A 21488-nucleotide genomic window follows, 5' to 3' on the forward strand; every position below is an offset into this window, starting at 1 on the left:
AGAACACCAAGTTAAGCTTGTATTTCAGGGCTGCGCTGTAGCGCAGTGGGTTAACGCCCTGGCCTGAAACGCCAGCATCTCATATCGGCACCGGTTCTAGTCCCGGCTGCTCCTCTTCTGATCCAGCTCTCTGCTATGGCCTGGGAGAGCAGTAGAAGATGGCCCAAGTCCTGGGGACCCTGCACCCACGTGGGAGACCCAGAAGAGGCTCCTGGCTTCTGGCTTCGGATCAGCGCAGCTCCGGCCATTGCGGCCAATTGGGGAGTGAACCAGCGGATGGAAGACCTCTCTCTGCCTCTCCTCTCTCTGTGTAACTCTGACTTTATTTTTTTATTTTTTTTATTTTTGACAGGCAGAGTGGACAGTGAGAGAGACAGAGACAGAGAGAAAGGTCTTCCTTTTTGCCGTTGGTTCACCCTCCAATGGCCGCTGCGGCCGGCGTGCTGCAGCCGGCACAGCACGCTGATCCTAAGCCAGGAGCCAGGTTCTTCTCCTAGTCTCCATGCGGGTGCAGGGCCCAAGGACCTGGGCCATCCTCCACTGCACTCCCTGGCCACAGCAGAGAGCTGGCCTGGAAGAGGGGCAACCGGGACAGAATCCAGCGCCCCAACTGGGACTAGCACCCAGTGTGCCGGCACCGCAAGGCAGAGGATTAGCCTAGTGAGCCACGGAGCCGGCCCTCTCTGACTTTCAAATAAAAAAAAAGTTTATATTTCAGATAAACAACAGATAATTTTTTCAGTACATATCTCATGCTTTACCCTCTGCCTATGCTTCTCTTTTCTCACATCTCTCTGTGGCAAGTTCCCTCACTTCCTTCAAGTATTTCCTTAAATGTCAGCTTTTTGGCATGGCTTTCTCTGAACATCTCATTTTAAAAATATAGTACCCCTTCCCCAATATCCCCATCTCCCCTTCTCTGTTCAGCTTTTGTTCCATAGCAATCATTGCCATCTAACATATTATTTTTTATTTTTATTTTTTTAAATATTTATTTATTTGAAAGGCAGAGTTACACACAGAGAGAGAGGCAGAGAGAGCTCTTCCATCTGCTGATTCACGCCCCAATTGGCTTCAACAGCTGGAGCTGCGCCAATTCGAAGCCAGGAGCCAGGAGCCTCTTCCGGGTCTCCCACGTGGGTGCAGGGGCCCAAGGACTTGGGCCATCTTCTACTGCTCTCCCAGACCATAGCAGAGAGCTGGATTGGAAGTGGAGCAGCTGGGACTAGAACCAGCACCCATATGGGATGCCAGCGTCGCAGGCGAAGAATTAACCTACTGTGCCACGGCGCTGGCCCCTAACATTTTCTTAAGATTTATATTATTTATTTGAAAAGCACAGTGGGAGAGAGAGAGACAGAGAGAGAGAGAGAGAATCCATCCTCTATCCACTAGTTCACTCCCCAAATGACTGAAAAAACCAGGGCAGGGATGATCCAAAGCAAGGAGCCAGGAGCTTCTTCTAGGTCTCCCACATGGGTAGCAGAGGCCTGGGCCATCTACTGCTGCTTTCCCAAGAGCATTAACAGGGAGCTGGATGGGAATTGGAGCAGCTAAGACTTGAACTGCATCCATATGGGATGCCAGTGTTGTAGGCACTAGCTTAACCCATTTTTCCACATTGCTGGCCCCATATTTCTTCAAGTTTATCTAGGCATCATGTAACTTTTACCCAGTTTGTGGGAGAAAGAGAAGAACGATGAGTAGCTAGTAGATGTAGGACCTTCACATATTTGTAGGCATTTCCAATTCATCCCCAGAGTGATAATGTGTGAAGGCAGTACTTTTTATATTTCAACACCCATAAAAGGCACCGGGGATTCTGTTAACATGCAGGTTCTGGGTCAGTTGATTTGGGGTGGAGCCTGAGTATTTGCATTTCCCACAAGCTCCCAGGTCATGCTGGTGGCCTGCAGACCACAGTGGGAGTAGGTGAGAAGACATCTGATTCATTTTCAAAGTCGCATGTTTAGCTGTGACTAGACAACTAGCTATCATAGCAGCTTGCAGATGTGTGAAAAGTGACACGTAGCTGGCTAGCATAACACCTGGAAAGTGCATGGCTGTTATTGCAGGATATTAGGCATGGCCAAAACAGCTAAAGCAAATGCAGGGAAGATTGCAACTCCACAGCACTCAGTGAGGGAGGAACTGGGGGAGGGACCTGCATACTAGGGAATAAATTGCTTGATGAAACTGCACCAGCTGTGCCTGCCTCCCTACCAGACACCTAATCTTGCAAGACCGTTACTAGGGTCTCACTTTCACTGCACTTCCCGAGTCCGAGGCCATTCTTTGAGTGGCCAGGTGAGGCTATTTCTCACAGAGTAGCAAGGTGCCAAGGCATTGCTGAGCCTGATCTCAGCCAATAGAACCCAAATGTGATCTGTTGGGAAACAGCGCCAGTGATTCCACTTAATACGGAACAGAGTAATTTGAACAGAGGCAGCTGGCTCATTAGGACTATTTGAAACAAGCCCTTTGCCCAACGCTTATGGTTTTAAAATATAACGATACATTCAGCAGGGCAGGTATTTGGCCAGCATCCCATATATGTGTGCCTGGGTTCAGTTCCTGGCTCCAGCTCCCAATTCCAGCTTCCTGCTAATGTAGGCACTGGTAGGAAGCAGTGATGGCTCAAGTAATTGGACCCCTGCCACCCACACCGGAGACCTGGATTGAGTTCCTGTCTCCTGGTTCTGGCCCAGGCCCAGTCCTAGTTGTTGCTGACAATGGGGAATGATCCAGCAGATAGCAACTCTTTCTTCCTGTATCTGTTTCTCTGCCTCTGAAATAATTTAAAAACATCTGCATTGGTAAAGAATGTACTCAGCTATGCCTCAGTGTAGGAGTGTTATTTCAGCTAAACGGGCACAAACGTGAAGAATAGCAATTATGGAGGAAAAGGGAAGGCTAACAGCACTGAATGTAAGGGCCCAAGGGATATGATGGGTGTAGGGAGCACTTGGGGCAAGCAGGGTGTTATTTTGGCCCTCCTCAAATCATGCCCTATGGGTGCTTCTTTGGGGGGGTTCTTTTTTTAAGATTTATTTAAAGATTTTTTAAAATATTTGTTTATTTGAAAGAGTTATACAGAAAGTGAAGGAGAGGCAGAGAGAGAGAGAGAGAGGTCTTCCATCCACTGGTTCACTCCCCAATTGGCCGCAACGACCAGAGTTGCGCCGATCCGAAGCCAGGAGCTTCTTCCAGGTCTCCTATGCAGATGCAGGGGCCCAAGGACTTGGGCTTCCTTCCACTGCTTTCCCAGGCCATAGCAGAGAGCTGGATCGGAAGTGGAGCAGCCAGGTCTCGAACCGGCACCCATGTGGGATGCCGACACTGCAGGCGGCAGCTTAACGTGCTATGCCACAGCACCGGCCCGCCCCCCCCCGGGGGGGGGGTCTTAAAATCAAAAGAAATAATCTTCCAAATGAGCAACTCACAATTTAGGCAGCTCTAACTTCAGTTAGACCAACAGATGACCTACACACCCAAGTGGCTGTGGCTGGACTGTCTTCCCATCCCCATGCTCAGGCCAAGGAAATAACAGCAACCATTTGCACTGTCCATTTGACGTTTTAGAAATATCACCATTATTGCTAAGTCTCACAATGTTGTAGGCAGGCATCAGGATAAAATTGACCACGCCTTCACCACACCCCTGTGTGACCTCATGCCCCTACTTGACCACACCTGTATGCTCACCTGCCAGCCCTTTATCCCTTTTGCCTCTTTCAACACTGCAGATCCTTGCTGCCCCACTCATTTGGGCGCATGACCTTTGGGCCACCCGCCCCATGCCTTCCGGCCTGCATGCTCCTCCACGTGGCTGGCTCCTGGTACTTGGTATGAATCCAGATTTATCTCTCAGAGCCCTCACTCTCCTAAGCATTTCTCTCATTAAAAAAAAAGATTAAAACTTATCATGCTGCCTCGTTTATTCGTGCCACTATTCAGAATTCTCTGAATTCATGGCAAGAACCACAAGGCTTACTAATATTCCAAATTTATTAATAAGTACCCGGTAACAACAATTCTGCAAAGTGGGTATTGGTATACTCCTTTTGCACTGAAAAAACTAAGTTCAGAAGCCCAGCATTGTGGTGCAGCGTGTTAATTCACCACCTATAATGCCAGCATCCCATATTGGAGCACTGGTTCAGGTTCCCATTGCTCTGCTTCCAATCCAGCTCCCTGCTAATACACCTAGGAAAGCAGCGGAAGATGACCCCAGTGCTTGGGCCCCTGCCACCCATGTGGGAGACCCAGATGAAGTTCTTGGCTCCTGGCTTTGGCCTGGTCCAGCCTCAGTTGGTCGGTTGTGGCAGATCAAAGATCTCTCACTCGTTATTTTTTCTCTTTCTCTCCCTCCCTCCCTCCCTCCCTTTCCCCATCACTCTGCCTTTCAAAACAAATAAATCTTTTGAAGAATAGAAAAACTGAAATTTAGTCATATTAGGTAACTTGCTCATGGTCACTATGGTAGGCAGAATAAGAGCACCCCAAAGATGTTTCTGTCTTAATCTCTAGAATCTGTGAATAGGTTACCTTACATAGCCAAAGGCACTTGGCAGATATAATTGAATTAAGGCTCATGACAAAGGGAAATCTTCCTGGATTATCTGAGTAGACTCAGTGTGATCACACAGGTCATTATAAGAGGGTAGCAGGAGGCTCAGATATAATAGCAGAAAATAGGACAATGAAATAAGATGCGACACAATGAGGGAGCTATGAGTCAAGGAATGCAAGCAGCCTTTATGAGCTAAAAAAGTCAGCACACTATATTCTCCCCAGAGCCTGCAGGAGGAAAACAGCCCTGCCTATACCTGGATTTTATTCCTGAGACCCATTTCAGACTACTGACTGCCAGAACTGTAAGATAACACATTAGTATTGTTTTAATATACCAAGCGTATTGTAACCTGTCACAGCAGCAGTGGGAAACCAACATAGTCATTCACCAAGCTATTAAGAGGTAGAATTGGTACTTTGCAAATAAATCTGGTGGATTCCAAACCAGTGCTTTCTCCATCATTATGGGGACGTGGCAGTTTTAAAGAAACCATGGATGCAAAAGTGGAAGGTAAAAAGCAGCAAAAAACAGTAACAGCTGAGGAGAGCGACCTTGGGGTCTTCTTGCACCAAAATAACCTCTTCCAATGTGGCCTGATTGTTTTTACTTCAATAGTTAGAAAATCATTTAGATTGGGGCTGGCGTTGTGGCATAGCAGGTAAGCTGCTACTTAAAACGCCAGCATCCCATATGGGTGCCATTTCATGTCCTGGCTGCTCCCCTTCTGATCCAGCTCCCTGCTAGTGGCCTGGGAAAACAATGGAAGATGGCCCAGGTGCTTGGGCCCCTGCACCCGCATGGGAGAAGCTCCTGGCTTCAGCCTGGCTCAGCGTGAGCCATTGCAGCCATCTGGGGGAGTGAACCAGCAGATGGAAGATCTATGTGTGTGTGTGTGTCCTTCTCTCTCTGTAACTCTTTCAAAATAAATAAATCTTTAAAAAATGAAAGTCATTTAGACTGAAAAATACTCTTTATTGCAAATACCTCTGGCAAGATCTGAAGTTCACTGGCACTTTAGGATAGATTCAGTTCAGCTCAGTTTTTGTCTTCTACTTGGTGATGAAAACTGTAATGGAGAAATCGGAGGTTTCATTGGGTGAGGTGAAACAAGTGATTTTAAAGTAATGGCAGCACTTCCGTTTATAAATAGGCCTTGGGGGCCAGGTGGGTACCGACGATGATAAGCTTGGGGTCACTTGAGGGCAACAGTACAGTATGCCAAAGATTATTCAGCCTATTGCCAACTTTTCCAGAGATGAGACTGATTATATGGAAGTTTTCAGATTTTTTACATGGCATGGCCCTCTTTACACTAGAAATTTTCACTTATACCTTGTCCTCAAGAGCTTTGCCTTTCAGCTCATTTCCACAAGTGTGAACTCATACTTCTTTTTTAAAAAAAAGATTTGATTTGAGAGGCAGAGTTGGAGAGAGAGAGAGAGAGAGGTCTTTCATCCACAGACTCACTCTGTAAATGGCCAATCTGAAGCCAGGAGCCAGGAGCTTCCTCCGGGTCTCCCACGTGGGTACAGGAGCCCAAGCACTTGGGCCATCTTCCACTGCCTTCCCAGGCCATCAGCAGGGAGCTGTAGAGGAAGTGGAGCAGCCAGGACTCGAACTGGTGCCCATATGGGATGCCGGCACTGCAGGAAGAGGCTTTAAGCCTGAGCCCATACATCTGAAGGTGCAGCTGTTAAGCAAGTGGAGCTGGCTGGTCCGGGCCAAACGTGTGAGGCAACTCTGATTCTCTGTATCTATTTGAATTCCAGGAAGGCCTTTAATGCTTTAACACAGCAAGCTTGTTTTCCAACAGGAAGGTTTTCGAAACCTCACCTGGGAGGTTGCTATCATTGCACATCCTACGCATTCCCTCCCCCAATCCTATTTCATCACCTGAGTAATACCAAGGATTTGGAGGGAAATGCAAGTAAGTTTCAAACCCTCTCCTGAACTCAAAAGTGTTTGGTATGGGAACATATCTTGGGTGGGATCTCCAAATGTACTCTATGGGGCTCACTAAAAGCTTTCTCTGTTGAGCTCACTGGGGATGGGCATACTGTCAAGAATGTATTAGAGGGGCTGGTGCTGTGTTGTAGTGGGTTAAAGCCTTGGCCTGCAGCGCTAGCATTCCATATGGGCACTGGTTCTCTCTTCTTCTGATCCAGCTCCCTGCTAATGTGTCTGGGAAAGCAGTGGAAGATGGCCCGAGTGTTTGGGCCCCTGCACCCGCATGGGAGATCTGGAAGAAGTTCCTGGCTCCTGGCCTGGGATCAGCCCAGCCCTGGCGTTATGGCCATTTGGGAAGTGAACCAGCGGATAGAAGACCCCCCCTCCCAACCCCGTCTCTACCTCTATGGAAGACACCTCCACCCCCCTCTCTTCTTCTGTAACTCTTTCAAATAAATAAATCTCTTTTTTTAACGAATGTATTAGAAGTCACAAAGGAAATGAGGACAGTTACATTCTTTCTTAGTTTCTGATCTTCACTACATGGTATGCCAGGAGGAATAGAGCCCAGAGGAAAACAGATTTGTTACCTCTCACCTTATTCCCTGTGGTGCGGCCTCCAATCCTGCCCTACTGCAGATTAATAGTTGGGAGAAAAAACCCTAGAAACACAGCAAGGGTAGTCTGGAACTGCTGGTAGAAGGGGTTGGATGATTTAACAAAAGAGACATGGACAAAAAACTTTTTTGACAGCACTATAATTATAAAGTTCAAGGCACATCCTTGGCAGAAATATGATCAGTTACATGCTTATGGAAAAACAAACTACTGAAGATCTTGAATACAGTAGATGAATATTGCACAATATCGTCCACTGTTGTTTTGGGTACCAAACAATGTTTAACAATGCTTAGCTAAACATTTCTTTAACTGAAAACATAAGGTTGAGACGCCTGGTTTTGGCTATAAATGGCACTTATTATCAATTATCAGGAAAAAAGGTCTTTTAACTGAAGAGCAAGAATTCAATTAGTGAAGCTTTGTGCTTTCTCTAGTTACTCATACCAGATTGGGGGATTGCAGAAAGCTAGTGTAAAAATAAGTATTAATTTGGCACTAATCTATCTTTTTATATTTGGTAAAATAATACTTTTAATATAGAAAAGTAAGAAAACAAAAAACCAAAATGGAGTGATTACAGCAATGTCTTTATTCTTTTTAAAACTAACCAGTAACCAGATGCCTCACCCAAAGAAAATAACAAAATAGAGTAAAATAAATATCAAGAAAAATCATTTTAAAGCAAGATCCCCAAGTAATGGAAAAAATTCTCTAACACATTTTTGATTTTAAGCTGTGTACAGAAAATATATACACACTAAAATTTTTGGAGACGTCTACAGTGCTATTTTTTTAGCATTTTGGACATATGAATGAAGAGTATTTTAATAAAATTAAAGCACAATATAAAATTATTTGTTCACAAGGCATCAAATTTAACATTCTAAAATGTTGACACTAAACTAGGAAAAATAATATTTCTATTCTTCATAACTGACAACCACACTTCTTTAGACTACAATACTAAACACTTTAGTTGTGTTTTAATATTTAAAATTCAAAAGGCATCTTTGGATATTTACGTTAAAGGTGCCCCACAGTTGAGTCTGAACCAACACTGGACATTAAGGTGTTATCTTCAGACTGGGGGCATGGTTGCTGAATGAACAAAGAGTGATAAAGAGATACAAATAAAGAACTTCAAATATCAAATTTAAACATAAATCTACTTTCTAATATGTGTGTACATATATCTGTATATATGTATGTTTGTGAATAAACATACACACATTGACACACATTAAATTTGTTCTCACTAGTGGTAACTAGTTACTTAAAGCTAGTTACTAAGTGAAAGCTACATTTTTAAGTCTATCTGTAAATCACCTCTCTCTCATGTGAATGCAGCTTCTCTCTGAAGCTAATGGAAGTTCCAGGTTATAAAAAGGACTTGTAGAGAATGCAAAGGTGGCTATAGATATTTAAAGCACAACTCTTTCTAAACAGTATGTTTTCTGTTGTTGTAGTAAGAGCTGAAATTACATCCTTGATTATTCCCAGACCATGAGCTGCCACTTCCACTGTCCTATGACATGTATCTGGTGCCCAGACATGCCTCAATCACACACATAATAATAAAAGTAGTAACTGGCTATGTTCAAGTGCTTTAGAGAGAGAGAGAGAGAGAGAGAATATGAAAGAGGGAAGGGGGAATCTTCTTTTCATAATTTGGCCCTAGAGTAAGAAATATCAACTTTACATTTGTCATATCAGCTGGGCCACCTGAATCAAAATAAGAAACAAATATTAAAACTCAAATTGGAGGCATGGAAGATGACATACGCATTGTTCTACAAAAGAGCTTATGACACCCATCTCACTCATAATTCATTAAAATAGGTTAAAATGGATTAATAGCACCTTCATCAAAAGTTTCAGTTCTCTCTTAAAGATAGCTGAGCTAGAAATTAGATCATTTCCAAATCTGGAAACACAGTATAGAATAATGTAAACGTGTGTGTGTGTGTGTGTGCGCGCGCACGCACGCATAAGGACAAAAGACAAAGGTAGCAGGAGAGGAGGAAACCTATCCCTCACCCCCACCTGATTTTGGACTCTGCTCTATCAAGATGATTTTTTATATTTATCACTGACCTCATGGGAGAAAAGAACTAACATTTATTCAGTATAAATCCTATGTAACGGGCATTGTGCTAGTAGCTTTTACCTAAGACAACAGGAACGAAATGTCTGGAATTTACTTATGAGTTCTCTTCATTCACATATTCTACACATGAAATCCATCTTGCAATTAATAGGGAAACTTAAATAGTCATGCAAGTACCAGCTTTCTGAGCCATGTTTCAGTTCCCAGGCACTCAAGAGGGGGTTTTCTAAAATCATATGGCAATGGGAATAAACCCCTACATTTGCCAACCACACAAATTAGCAAGTGCAAACATCTTAAATTGAAGTAGACATTTGACTAAAAGGGATGATAAGATAGGAAAATTCTAATTTCTGTATCACAATTGACCATATTTTTGGTAAAAGCAGTATTGTGAAATAGCATTATTTTAAAATCGTTTTGAGAGCCTGAGACACTAAAAGATAATTAAAATATATTAAATTTTATATGCCAGCAAAGTGATTGTATTCTATTGAAAAAAGATGGATCTAGTGAATCCAGGTAATTGTGTATGACCCGTATCTGTTAAAGATAATAGTGTTTATCTTTGAAAATCTTTTGAGCGGGAGAGGCTCAAACATTAACTTTCTGGAGTGAGACTCATAGATTACACCAAAAACAACTTACAGATGAACTTAGCTGGAGTGAATTCAAAGCTAGCACAGAGAAGAGATAGATGGAAGACTTTGATGTATTTTTTATAACAATGGGAAGATGGGAGGCAGGGAACCCTATAGACCCTTCAAGGGCTTTTGAACTACAGAATTTTAAAACGCAACAAGATACTGCAAAAGTTGTCAGTTACTTTTATCAATGCAAAGCCACCTAACGTGGCTCACTGGAAAGCAGATAATGAAAGATATATCTTAGAGTATGTCAGAGTATCTAAAAAAACAACTTGGAGGACAAGGACAAGGATACAGGAAAAGCAAGGAGCAAAGACGAAAGCCTGCAATAAATAAGGCACATCTACTTTTAAACAGCTTCAACTGTTACCCTTCTAAAACTAGATGCTTTATACAGTGCTTCGAAAGCCACTACTTCCACATGGGGCAGGGATACGGGCTCAAGAATAGTCTCAAGGTCATGCTCTCAAATCTGCAAAATGTTATTTATCCTCTTCTTGGGCTTGTTTTTTTTTTTTTTTTTTGGTCAAATAAAAAATATCTATCACTTCAGCAGTCTCTACTTGTAGGGCTTGTTGTAAACCCCACTGCTCTTCCTTATCTGTTGCCAGTGAAAACAAAGACTGCTGGAAAATAATGTGAAGTAAAGCTAGGTTCAGAGCTGATGCCCTGGAAAAAGTATTTTTGCCATAAGACAAATGCTACTCAAAAAGAATCAGTAATGTAAGAGCATGAGATCCATAGAAAATCCTTCCAATTATTTCAAGGAGCTAAGGCGGAGTTATGAACACTGCGTCCAAGTAAAGCAAGCGGAAGTAGCGGCACTGTGTGTGGCCTTTTACAGTGTGGTGTCGTCATCCTCCCTGAAGTCTCCCACAAGGAGTGAGTGCTTGTCAGGCTCACTGGTAACAACACTGTTTAAGGAGCGCTTATCAGACAGTAGTGAGTTTATGGAAGCTCTGCTGTAATTAACAATCCGGTCCAGCAAACCCAGTTTAGGAGAATTTCTTGAGGTGTCATCTATTCCGACGTGCACGCTGATCTCTGAAGGACTCTTCTGTCCTATCTGGCTCTGGGCATGCAGCTCATAATTCTCATAGGTTGGTTTCCTGTAACTGGACACATGAAAGGCATACCAAATGTGAACTGGATGCTTGCACGTGCACAAATGGAAGAAGATTTCTCTGGTATGAAATGTGCAAACGTGGACAGTGCCAGGAAATAGCTCGAAATCAATTGTGGGGAATCACATGATTAGAAATCCTACTTCTCAAAGCCAGCCAGCGTCCTCAATTTTACCCCGCTTGGCGCTTGTGCTTGCTATACATAAACTACATGCGGTGACAATCACAAAACTAATCTGTATTAGCAGCTAATAATTTTTATTAAGAATAAAACCTATCAACACTGATTATGGATGATAAAAGGAACACAAAATACCAAGGTGAACACACCATAATACTTACAGTTTAAGGAAGAGAGAAGAAAGTACCACGGAAACAGATGAAGCAGCCATTGCTGCAGACCCCATCCAGGGCTGTAAAACCAAACCAACGGGCATAAAAACTCCTAGGAAACAAGTTTGGATTAGTTAGATAGATAGCACCAAATAGATTACCAATGTTTTTCTAATACAGTCATATACAGTATTTATTTATTTGATATTTCTTCAGAATGGTGAGGATTTATGTTGTCCGTTTTTCACTAACAGAGTGTTGCTGTGAACATTCTTGTGCATGTCTTCCTGTTCCCATGTTTGAGAACTTCTCTGGAATCTATACTAAGGGTGAAAATTCTGGGTCATAACATGGGCAGATCTCTAATACTAGGCAAATACTCATCAGTTGTTCTCCATAGTGAATGTACCAGTTCACAATCCTACCAGCAGTGTATGGGTGTTCATGTTGGGCAAACTCATCTACCCTTCATTATGTTTTTTGATTTTTACAAAAAGACATTTTATTTGAAAGGCAGAGTTGGGGCTGGTGTTGTGGCTTCCACCTGGTGAACCAGCAGATGGAAGATCTCTCTCTCTCTCTCTCCCTCCCTCCCTCCCTCCCTCTTAAAAAATTATTTTTTATTTATTTGAAAGGTGGAATGACAGAGAGAGGGACAGAGAGAAGGAGAGAGATCTTCCATCTGCTGGTTCACTCCACAAGTGGTAGCAATGGCCAGGCCGAAAAGCCGGGAACTCCACCCTTGTCTCCCATGTAGGTGGCAGGGGCCCAAGTACTTGGGCCACCTTCTGCTGCTTTTCCAGGGGCATTAGCATGGACTTGGATCAGAAGTGGAGCAGCCAGGACTTGAACAGGCACTCTGATATGGATGCCAGCATGGCAAGTGGTGGCTGAACCTGCTGTACCACGATGCTGGCCTCTACCCTTGATTTTGACAGACGTGGTTTTCTTAAAGATTTATTTATGGGGCCAGAGCTGTGGCATAGCAGGTTAAGCTGCCACCTGTAGGACCAGCATTCCATATAGGTGCTGGTTAAAGACATGGCTGCTCCACTTCAGATCCAGCTCCCTGTTACTGTGCTTAGGAAAACAGCAGAAGATGGCCCAAGTGCTTGGGCCCCTCCACCCAAATGGGGGGCCAGGAAGAAGCTCCTGGCTCCTGGCTTCAGATTGATGCAGTTCTGGCTGCTGAGGTCATCTGGGGAGTGAACCAGCAGATAGAGGAACTCTCTCTGTCTCTCTGTAACTTTGCCTTTCAAATAAATAAAAGGCAGAGAGAGAGAGGGAGAGGGAGAGGGAAGGGGAGGGGGAGGAGGAGAGGGAGACAGGAAGAGGGAGGGAGAGGGAGAGAAGGGGAGAGAGAGAGAGAGAGAGAGAGAGAGAGAGAGAGAGAGAGAGAGAGAGAAACATGCTTCCATCTACTGGTTTACTCCCCAAATGGCTGCAATGGCTGGAGCTGGCCAAAGCCAGAAGCCTGAACCTCCATGCAGGTCTCCTTCATGGGCAGCAGGGGCTCAAGTACTTGGGCCATCTTCTCATCTTTTGCTGCTTTCTCAAGTACATCAGCAGGAAGCTGGATTGGAAGCAGAGCAGCCAGGACTCAAACTGGCACCCATATGGGATGCTGCCATTGCAGGCTGTGGCTTAACCCACTACACCACAACACTGGCCCCTTGACAGATATTTTAATGTTTGCCCATCTAAGGGAGATGAAATAGATTTATTGCACTTTTAATTTTTATGTGCTTGCCTGAATTTTTCTACTTTTCTATAGCAATCAAATATTACTTGTTTAATTTGTTAAAAATACTTGTTTCATGAATTAGTCTTACTGGAATTAGATTGTTCTTTTACTCTTCATGCTCACAGCATCTGTATAACTTTGCTGATAAACAGTTTTGTAAGTGTTATGTCATTTCACAGCTTTCTCTGGCTCTCAAATCAGGGAGAATAAGAAGAAAGTTATAACTATTTCTCTTTTGTCATTACAAAGTCCTACCAAATCTCTAAATTTAGGAGATTCTCAGAACCCAAATAAACAATTTTAAAGGTACTTTTTCTTGGTTATATTCTTTCATTTAATTGCTCTCTAATATAGCCTCTCAGCATAAAAAAAAAATTTGTTGACTATAATAGAATGTTAAGTGATTGGGCCAGCACTTTGGCGTAGCAGATAAAGCCGCCGCCTGCAGTGCCAGCATCCCATATGGGCACTGGTTCATGTCCCGGCTGCTCCACTTCCAATACAGCTCTCTGCTATGGCCTGGAAAAGCAACAGAAGATGGCCCAAGTCCTTGGGCCCCTGCACCTGTGTGGGAGAATTGGAAGAAACTCCTGGCTCCTGGCTTCAGATTGGTACAGCTCCAGCTATTGCAGCCAACTAGGGACTGAACCAGTGGATAGAAGACCCCCCCTGCCCATCTCTCTCTGTCTCTCCTTCTCTCTCTGTGTAACTCTGACTTTAAAGTAAAATGAATAAATCTTTAACAAAAAATAGAATATTAAGTGAAAAGCAGAAAATTCTCAGTACATGACAATCCCATTTAACAAGACAAAAACTGATGTAGAGTATGAAAGACTGGAAAGAAATAACACTAAATGCCAACAGTGGTTGTATTTGTGTAGTGAGTCCAAAGTTTGTTCTCCTCAGCAAAAAAAAAAAAAAATTAATAAGCAAATCCATACATGAATGCAAGTGTATGGAAAAAGAGATGAAGCAAGGTGACAAAATTGGTGCAGTTACCTGAAGGACATAGGCATTGACTGTATCAGTTGTTTCAATGTTTATGTAGGTTTGACATTTTTCAAAATATAAAGTCAGAGGGAAAAAATAAAAGAAACCTATCAGAATGTTCATAGATTTTTTTGGCTCCAACAAACATTGCTGAAAATCAAAACTACTGGGGCTGGCACTATGGCATAGTGGGTAAAGCCGCCACCTGCAGCGCTGGCATCCCATATGGCCACAGGGTCGGGTCCTGGCTGCTCCACTTCCAATCCAGCTCTCTGCTATGGCCTGGAAAAGCAGTAGAAGATGGCCCAAGTGCTTGGGCCCCTGCATCCACGAGGGAGTCCCGGAGGAAGCTCCTGGCTCCTGGCTTCGGATCGGCACAGCTCCAGCCATTGCGGCCAGTTGGGGAGTGGACCATCAGATCAGATGGAAGACCCCTTTCTCTCTCTCTCTCTCTCTCTCTCTCTCTCTCTCTGCCTCTCCTTCTCTCTCTGTGTAACTCTGACTTTCAAATAAATAAATAAATCTTTCAAAAAAAACAAAGAAAATCAAAACTATTTTAACATTACTTGTCAACATACCAGTGGGCTACATATAAAAACTAAACTCAAAACAAATAGTAAGAAGACTAAACTTCCAAAATGTTGGGTCTCTAAAGACTTCAGTAGATTAAAGTAATACTAGTCACATACCAGCAGCTATGGGAATTCCGACCAGATTATAAATTAGAGCAAAGACAAAATTTATCCGAATCCTCTTGACTGTCTTCCTTGACAAGTCAATGCTCGCCACTACATCCAGAAGATCATTCTGAAAACAGAAATATTTGTGATATTAGTGAGAGACTCTAATTTTTTTTTTTTTTTATTTTTTGACAGGCAGAGTGGACAGTGAGAGAGAAAGACAGAGAGAAAGGTCTTCCTTTGCCGTTGGTTCACCCTCCAATGGCCGCCGCGGCCAGCGCACCATGCTGATCCGATGGTAGGAGCCAGGTACTTATCCTGGTCTCCCATGGGGTGCAGGGCCCAAGTACTTGGGCCATCCTCCACTGCACTCCCTGGCCACAGCAGAGAGCTGGCCTGGAAAAGGGGCAACCGGGACAGAATCCAGCGCCCTGACCGGGACTAGAACCCAGTGTGCCAGCGCCGCAAGGTGGAGGATTAGCCTAATGAGCTGCGGCGCCGGCCAGAGACTCTAATTTAACTAGTAATTTTTGCATTTGATACTGCATATATTAAAGATTATGCGTACCTTGGGGTAATTTGTAAGTTAACTACAAATTTCATATATTGCTAAAACTTTGAGTCAGCCATGGAAGATGATTTTCAGGAATTTTTCTCAAGGTCCTGAAAATACTTTTAGGGTTATATGCTGGTACAGGGATTAAATCTCATTGAAAGAATGTCAACAAATATTTTTTGAAGATTTTATTACAAATACATTCCTAACTCATTCTTCATGCTGGAAGCATATCATTTTTACTTGCTTGGCTAGACTGAGAATGTTAGGAGGCAGTTAGTAAGATTTCCCATACTCTCACCCCAAATTCTCAAAATCTCAATGGCTAGGAGCATGGGAACTAGCCCAGAATCACTGTGCTCCACATACTTTACAACACCATCAGTGACTATGGTGATCCATCTCACACTCCTCAAAGGTCAGACCATAGGACTTACCCTTATCAAAACCACATCAGCTGCTTCAATGGCTACATCTGTACCTGTGCCTATGGCAATTCCAACATTAGCCATGGCCAGAGCCGGGGAGTCATTGATTCCATCTCCTACCATTGCTACCCGTTTCCCCTCCTCCTGAAGTTGCTTCACCTTAGCAACCTTGTGAGAAGGTAGAACTTCAGCAAACACCTTTGTAATGCCAACCTATGTGAAGAAAACAAACTCAACTCATTTCAAGAAATAATGGGTATCTGAAACATAACTAATAGTGGGCCATCATTTTTCACCCACCACATATCTAGATTTTTCCCCAATTTTTAAAGATTTATTGATTTGATTTGAAAGGCTTTGAGAGAGCCAGAGAGAGAGAGAGAGAGAGAGCGAGCCAGAGAGAGAGAGCGAGCTATGGAAAAAGAGAGGGAGAAGGAGAGGGGGAGGGGGAGGGGGAGGGGGAGGAGGAGGGGAGGGGGAAGGAGGAGAGATAGAGAGAGGGAGAGGGAGAGAGAGAGAGAGGGAGAGAGAGAGAATTGATGCCATCTGCTGGTTCACTCCCCAAATGGCCACAATAGCCAAGGCTGGGCCAGGCTGAAGCCAGGAGCCTGTAACTCCATTCAGGACTCCCATGTCAGTAGCAGGAGCCCAAGTACTTGGGCCATCTTCCTCTGCTTTCCCAGGCACATTAGCAAGGAGCCAGATCAGAAGTGGAGCAGCCGGGACTCAAACTGGTGTGCCCATATTGGATGCCAGCAATGCAGGCAGCAGCCCAACCTGCTAGACACAGGCCCCTACATATCTAGATTTTAGAAGACCAACAATATGCAGTGATAATGTAGAAGAGTGAACTCTCTCACACATTGTTGGTAATTGTATAAATTGGTTCTTTTTGGAGGGCATTTGGCAGCCTCTACATGGCACATCATTTGATCAAGAAATTCCACTTCTAGCTATATTTTAAACACATGTTCAAGAATGTTCATTACTGCCCTGTTTGCAACATCATTTTCAAAATCACCTAAATGTCCATCATCAGGGGACTGGTTAAATAAATTATGATACATCCATACAATCAAAGTCCACACATGGGGCCAGCATCTTGGTATGGCAGGTAAAGCCACCACCTGCGATGCCAACATCCCATATGGGTGCCAGTTCATGTCCTAGCTGTTCCACTTCTGATCCAGCTCCCTGCTAAAGGCCATGGAAAAACAGTAGAAGATGGCTCTAGTGCTTGGGCCCCTGCCACCCATGTGGGAAACCCAGATGAAGCTCCTGGCTTCAGCCTAGCGCAGTCTGGCTGTTGCAAACATCTGGAGAATGAACCAACGGATGGAAGATCTCTCTCTCTCTCTCTCTGTTAACTCTTTTAAATAAATAAAATAAATCTTTAAGAAAAAAAGAAGTCCATACAGCAATGTAGAAGGAGTGAAATAACTTTATATGTTCTGACATAGACAAAGATCTGAGGCATACTATTAAGTGAAAAAAAGCAAACTATTGAATAATCTATACAAAATGACCCAACCAATGTTGAAAATACCACAGTGATATATTTGTATATGAACATACACACATATGAAAAAGCAGAGAGGTGAGGACTAGCAAGGGAGCATGGGAAAAGGATGACAAATTTTTTACTTCATAGCCTTCTGTATTATTTTATATGAGAATAAATTAATAAATTAATTGCTTGTGTTATATACTAGAAGAGGAAAGACCTTCCAAAGTAGAAAAGGCTGAAGAACTTTGGAGGCAAGGCAAATGTGGGGGTCAGGAGCAAAACAATGGTTATGTCAAAGTGATACACCAGGAAATACATCAGTAGCATTCATGATGGATGTGAAAAGGATTTGCATGTAGCTATTGTCATATTTCAGGCATGAGATGATGAGAGCCTGGCTTAGGTTGGCAGCACTGGCAAAGAATACGAGCAACATTTCAAAGGAAGCATCAACAGGAAGGGGAATACAATGTCACTCAGGCATCCCACGAGCTAAGCAAATACCTTTTCACTGACTACAGTAATACACAAAGCCCAAAGTCCTTCCAGCATAGGCTGCTGATTCTTCTTCAAGGGACTAGGTAGGGCTACTCAGTGCTAATGAAAATAACAGGCATTGTGAATTTCTTAGCATCTGAAGACAAGAAGTAAAATGTATATGAAGCATCAGAAGATATCACATGTTCCCATCCCAACAGCTCAGTAAACCACTTACCTGAGATGCAATCGATCTGGCTGTTTTACTGTTGTCTCCAGTCATCAGAACTACCTCTAAGCCCATGGATTTCAGAATATGGACAGCCAATTCTGCCTCAGGCTTCACTGTGTCAGCAATGGCTATCAAGCTGCACAGTTCATCTAATATGGAAACAGCAGGAGAGTTTGAAACATAGTGAGAATAATATTTTGATTTAAAATTCCAGAAAGAAACGAATTTCATTATACAAAGTTGTTCTCTGACCCACACAAGCTTTAAACCAAAAAAAAAAAAAAACTTGTGTGATACCTTGGTTTTCTAGATAGTGAAAGATGCTTTTCTTTTCTTTGGACATGTACTTTCCAATAACCTCAAAATGCATTTGCTAATTTAAAGGCAAATCAAACTGAAAATTAAAACACTTCATTTTAAGGTGAAGGGAGGTGAATGAAGACAAAGCTGGCATTTTATACTAGGAGGAAAAAAAAATCACTGTACTTTTGATTCTATTTTAGAAAAACAAAAGTAAAGGGGCTAGCCTTGTGGTGTAGTGGGTAAAGCCACTACCTGCAGTGCCAGCATCCCATATGGGTGCTGGTTAAAGTCTGGCTGCTCCACTTCCGATCCAGCTCTCTGCTATGGCCTGGGAAAGCAGTGGAGGATGGTCCACGTCCTTGGGCTCCTATACCCACATGGGAGACCTGGAAGAAGCTCCTGGCTCCTAGCTTCAAATTAGCCCAGCTCCGGCTGTTGCGGCCATTTGGGGAGTGAACCAGAAGATGGAAGACCTCTCTCTCTCTCTCTTTCTCTCTCTCTCTGCCTCTGCCTCTCTGTAACTCTGCTTTTCAAATAAATAAATAAATAAATCTTTAAAGAAAAACCACAATAACAAAAGTAAAATGGTATTCTCTGTTTCTTCCCTGACCCAAGAAGGCCATGGTAAGATACTGCTATAATATCTTAGAAGGATTATAAATGCTGAGTAATCTCACAACTAGAAATTTACCTTAAGAATTAACAAAAGAAAGCACCTAGTGGCTGGCGCTGTGGTGTAGTAGGCTAAGCCTCCACCTGCAGCACTGGCATCCCATATGGGCACCAGTTCATGTCCTAGCTGCTCCTCTTCCAATCCAGCTCTCTGACTATGGCCTAGGAAAGCAGTGTAAGATGGCCCCAGTGCTTGGGCCCCTGCACCCATGTGGGAGATCCATGGCTCCTGGCTTTGGATTGGACCATCTCCAGCCATTGTGGCCGTTTGGGGAGTGAATCAGGGGATAGAAGACCTTTCTCTGTCTCTCCCTCTGTCTGTGACTCTGCATCTCAAATACATAAATACAATTAGAAAAAAAAAGCACCTAAAACCTCAAAGATATAAGATACTTATTGTCATGTTATTTATAATAGTGAAATATTAGGAATGGCCTAAATTTCTAACAATAGGAATGATTAATTATGTGTATGTTTGATAAATTATGCAGCATTAAAATAAAATTATATGGGGGCCAGCATTGTGGCTTAGTAGGTTAAGCTGCCTCCTGCCTCACTGGCACCCCATATGGGTGCTGTTTAAAGACCTGGCTGCTCCACTTCTGATCCAGCTCCCTGTTAATGTGCTTAGGAAAACAGCAGAAGATGGCTCAAGTGGTTCGGCCTCTGCACCCACATGGGAGACCCAGAAGAAGCTCCTGGCTCCTGGTTCCCAGCTTTGGCCTGGTCCAGACCTGGCTGTTGTGACCATTTGGGGAATGAACCAGGGATGGAAGATCTCTCTCTCACTTTCTCTCTCTTTCAAATAAGTAAAAAATAAATCTTTAAAAATAATACTAAAATAAAATATGGCAACATGAGAAAATATTATCAAATAAAATAAAGCATAAAGTAGTATCTGGATTTTTATTCAACCTTGTTGAGGTAAAATTTATATACAATCAAATGTACCCATTGAAATAGTATATGTATAATTCTATAAATGTATGTTTCAAGAAAATGAGGAATAAACTATATAAAATTAAAATTTATATTGTGTTATGATAATGAGACTAAGAATGTCATTTTTCTTTGTTATTTTCTGGTTACATTATTTTTAGGTTTGAAAAGAATTCTTGATTAGCTTTTATTTGAACATAGGGGAGGGAAGAAAATAATAGAGGCAGGTAAAGGCAAGAAAATTGTCACTTAACCAATAGTAATTGTATGTTGCTAACATTTTCACCTTTCATTCATGCTGGTTTTGAACAACTCCTAGAGTTTAGAAGTCTCTGAAAAATACACATAAAACCATATCTGAGACTATGACACTGAGTCGTAACATACTTAGGGAAAACCTTACCATCAACTGCCACCAATACAGCAGTCCGGCCTTTTCTTTCATGCTCAGTCATGGAAGCATCTACGTCATTACCAATGACAAGGCCATTTCTAATCATCCACTCCCGGTTACCAATGAGGACTTTGTACTGCTGAGAATTAAGAGCATCTGAAAGTAATTTCAGAAATAGCATTTAGTAAGTTCATTTAATATGACAACCCCACAAGGCAAGTTCTTCCTGTCCAATCTTGCACAGTCACTAAATCGTATTTTTGGTAGAACACAGGCTACAACAAATTTTCTAGGAACATTCTCTGCTTTTCCTAGCCTGGGCCTTTGCACTCATTGTTGCCTTCACCTAAAATGTCATTAGCCCTCCTCTCCAAATAGCAACCTTCATCATATTCTTCAAGATGTTGCTTTCCTGGTGAGGTTTTTCCCTTTGACCTGCCATAGCAATTCAATTCAATTAAAAACATCTATTGTGCATCAGGAGCTGAATGAGGAAGACTAAATAATGGGTACCAAAACACAGTCAGACAGTTCTAAGTTCTAGTGTTATATATACAGTGAGGTGACTGTAGTTCACAATAGTGTGTTATATACCGCATAAAAAACTGGAGGAGGAGAGCTGGTAGTCTCCAAACACAAAGGTAAGGCAAGCTAGTTGCCTGGCTTGATCAGTATGCTGTGTATATACTGAAGTATTGTGCTGTCTCCTAGAAACATATACAAGTATTACATGCTAATAAAAATTTAAATAATATTTTAAGAGATATAAAAGGTTTAAAGTAGCTGTAGGGTGAAAGAAATGAAGACTCACAGAAGATCAGCTAAAAGAAGACTTCATCACCCAATGCTCACATTTGGAAAATGTTCTTGAATAACTTGAGTGAAGTGATCAGAAGGCCTATGGTAGGGGCCAGCATTATGGCACAGTAGGTTTAGCCACTGCTTGAGATGCCAGCATCCTATACGGACACTGGTTCATGTCCTGGCTGCTCGACTTCTGATCCAGCTCCCTATCAATGTACTTGGGAAAGCAGTGGAAGATGGCTCAAGTGCCTGAGCTCCTGCCACCTGCGTGGGAGATCTGGATGGAGTTCCTGGCTCCTGGCTTTGGACTGGCCCAGTCCTGGCTGTTGCAGCCATTTGAGGAGTGAACCAGTGAATGGAAGATGTTTCTCTATCTGTCTTACCCCTCTCTCTGTAACTCTGCCTTT

At 42.9% G+C, this 21488-nt stretch overlaps 1 protein-coding gene across 2 annotated transcripts in view; it reads right to left on the reverse strand.

Annotated features, from left to right (window-relative positions):
- Positions 1-7710: 7710 nt before the first annotated feature.
- Positions 7711-21488, reverse strand: part of ATP7A (ATPase copper transporting alpha) — a 119264-nt gene continuing 105486 nt past the window's right edge. For both annotated transcript variants that reach the window (XM_002720131.6, XM_051827358.3), the window contains 6 exons: positions 20287-20433; positions 17976-18118; positions 15763-15966; positions 14779-14896; positions 11365-11467; positions 7711-11013 (listed from right to left, as the gene is read on the reverse strand). In XM_002720131.6, the coding sequence (XP_002720177.3) occupies positions 10737-11013; positions 11365-11467; positions 14779-14896; positions 15763-15966; positions 17976-18118; positions 20287-20433 (992 nt within the window). In that variant the 3' untranslated portion in view covers positions 7711-10736. The remainder of the gene's footprint in view (positions 11014-11364; positions 11468-14778; positions 14897-15762; positions 15967-17975; positions 18119-20286; positions 20434-21488) is intronic.

The sequence above is a fragment of the Oryctolagus cuniculus genome, chromosome X (assembly GCF_051225735.1).
Source record: "Oryctolagus cuniculus isolate XC-2025 breed Fujian yellow rabbit chromosome X, ASM5122573v1, whole genome shotgun sequence".
NCBI classification, from domain to species: Eukaryota; Metazoa; Chordata; class Mammalia; order Lagomorpha; family Leporidae; genus Oryctolagus; species Oryctolagus cuniculus.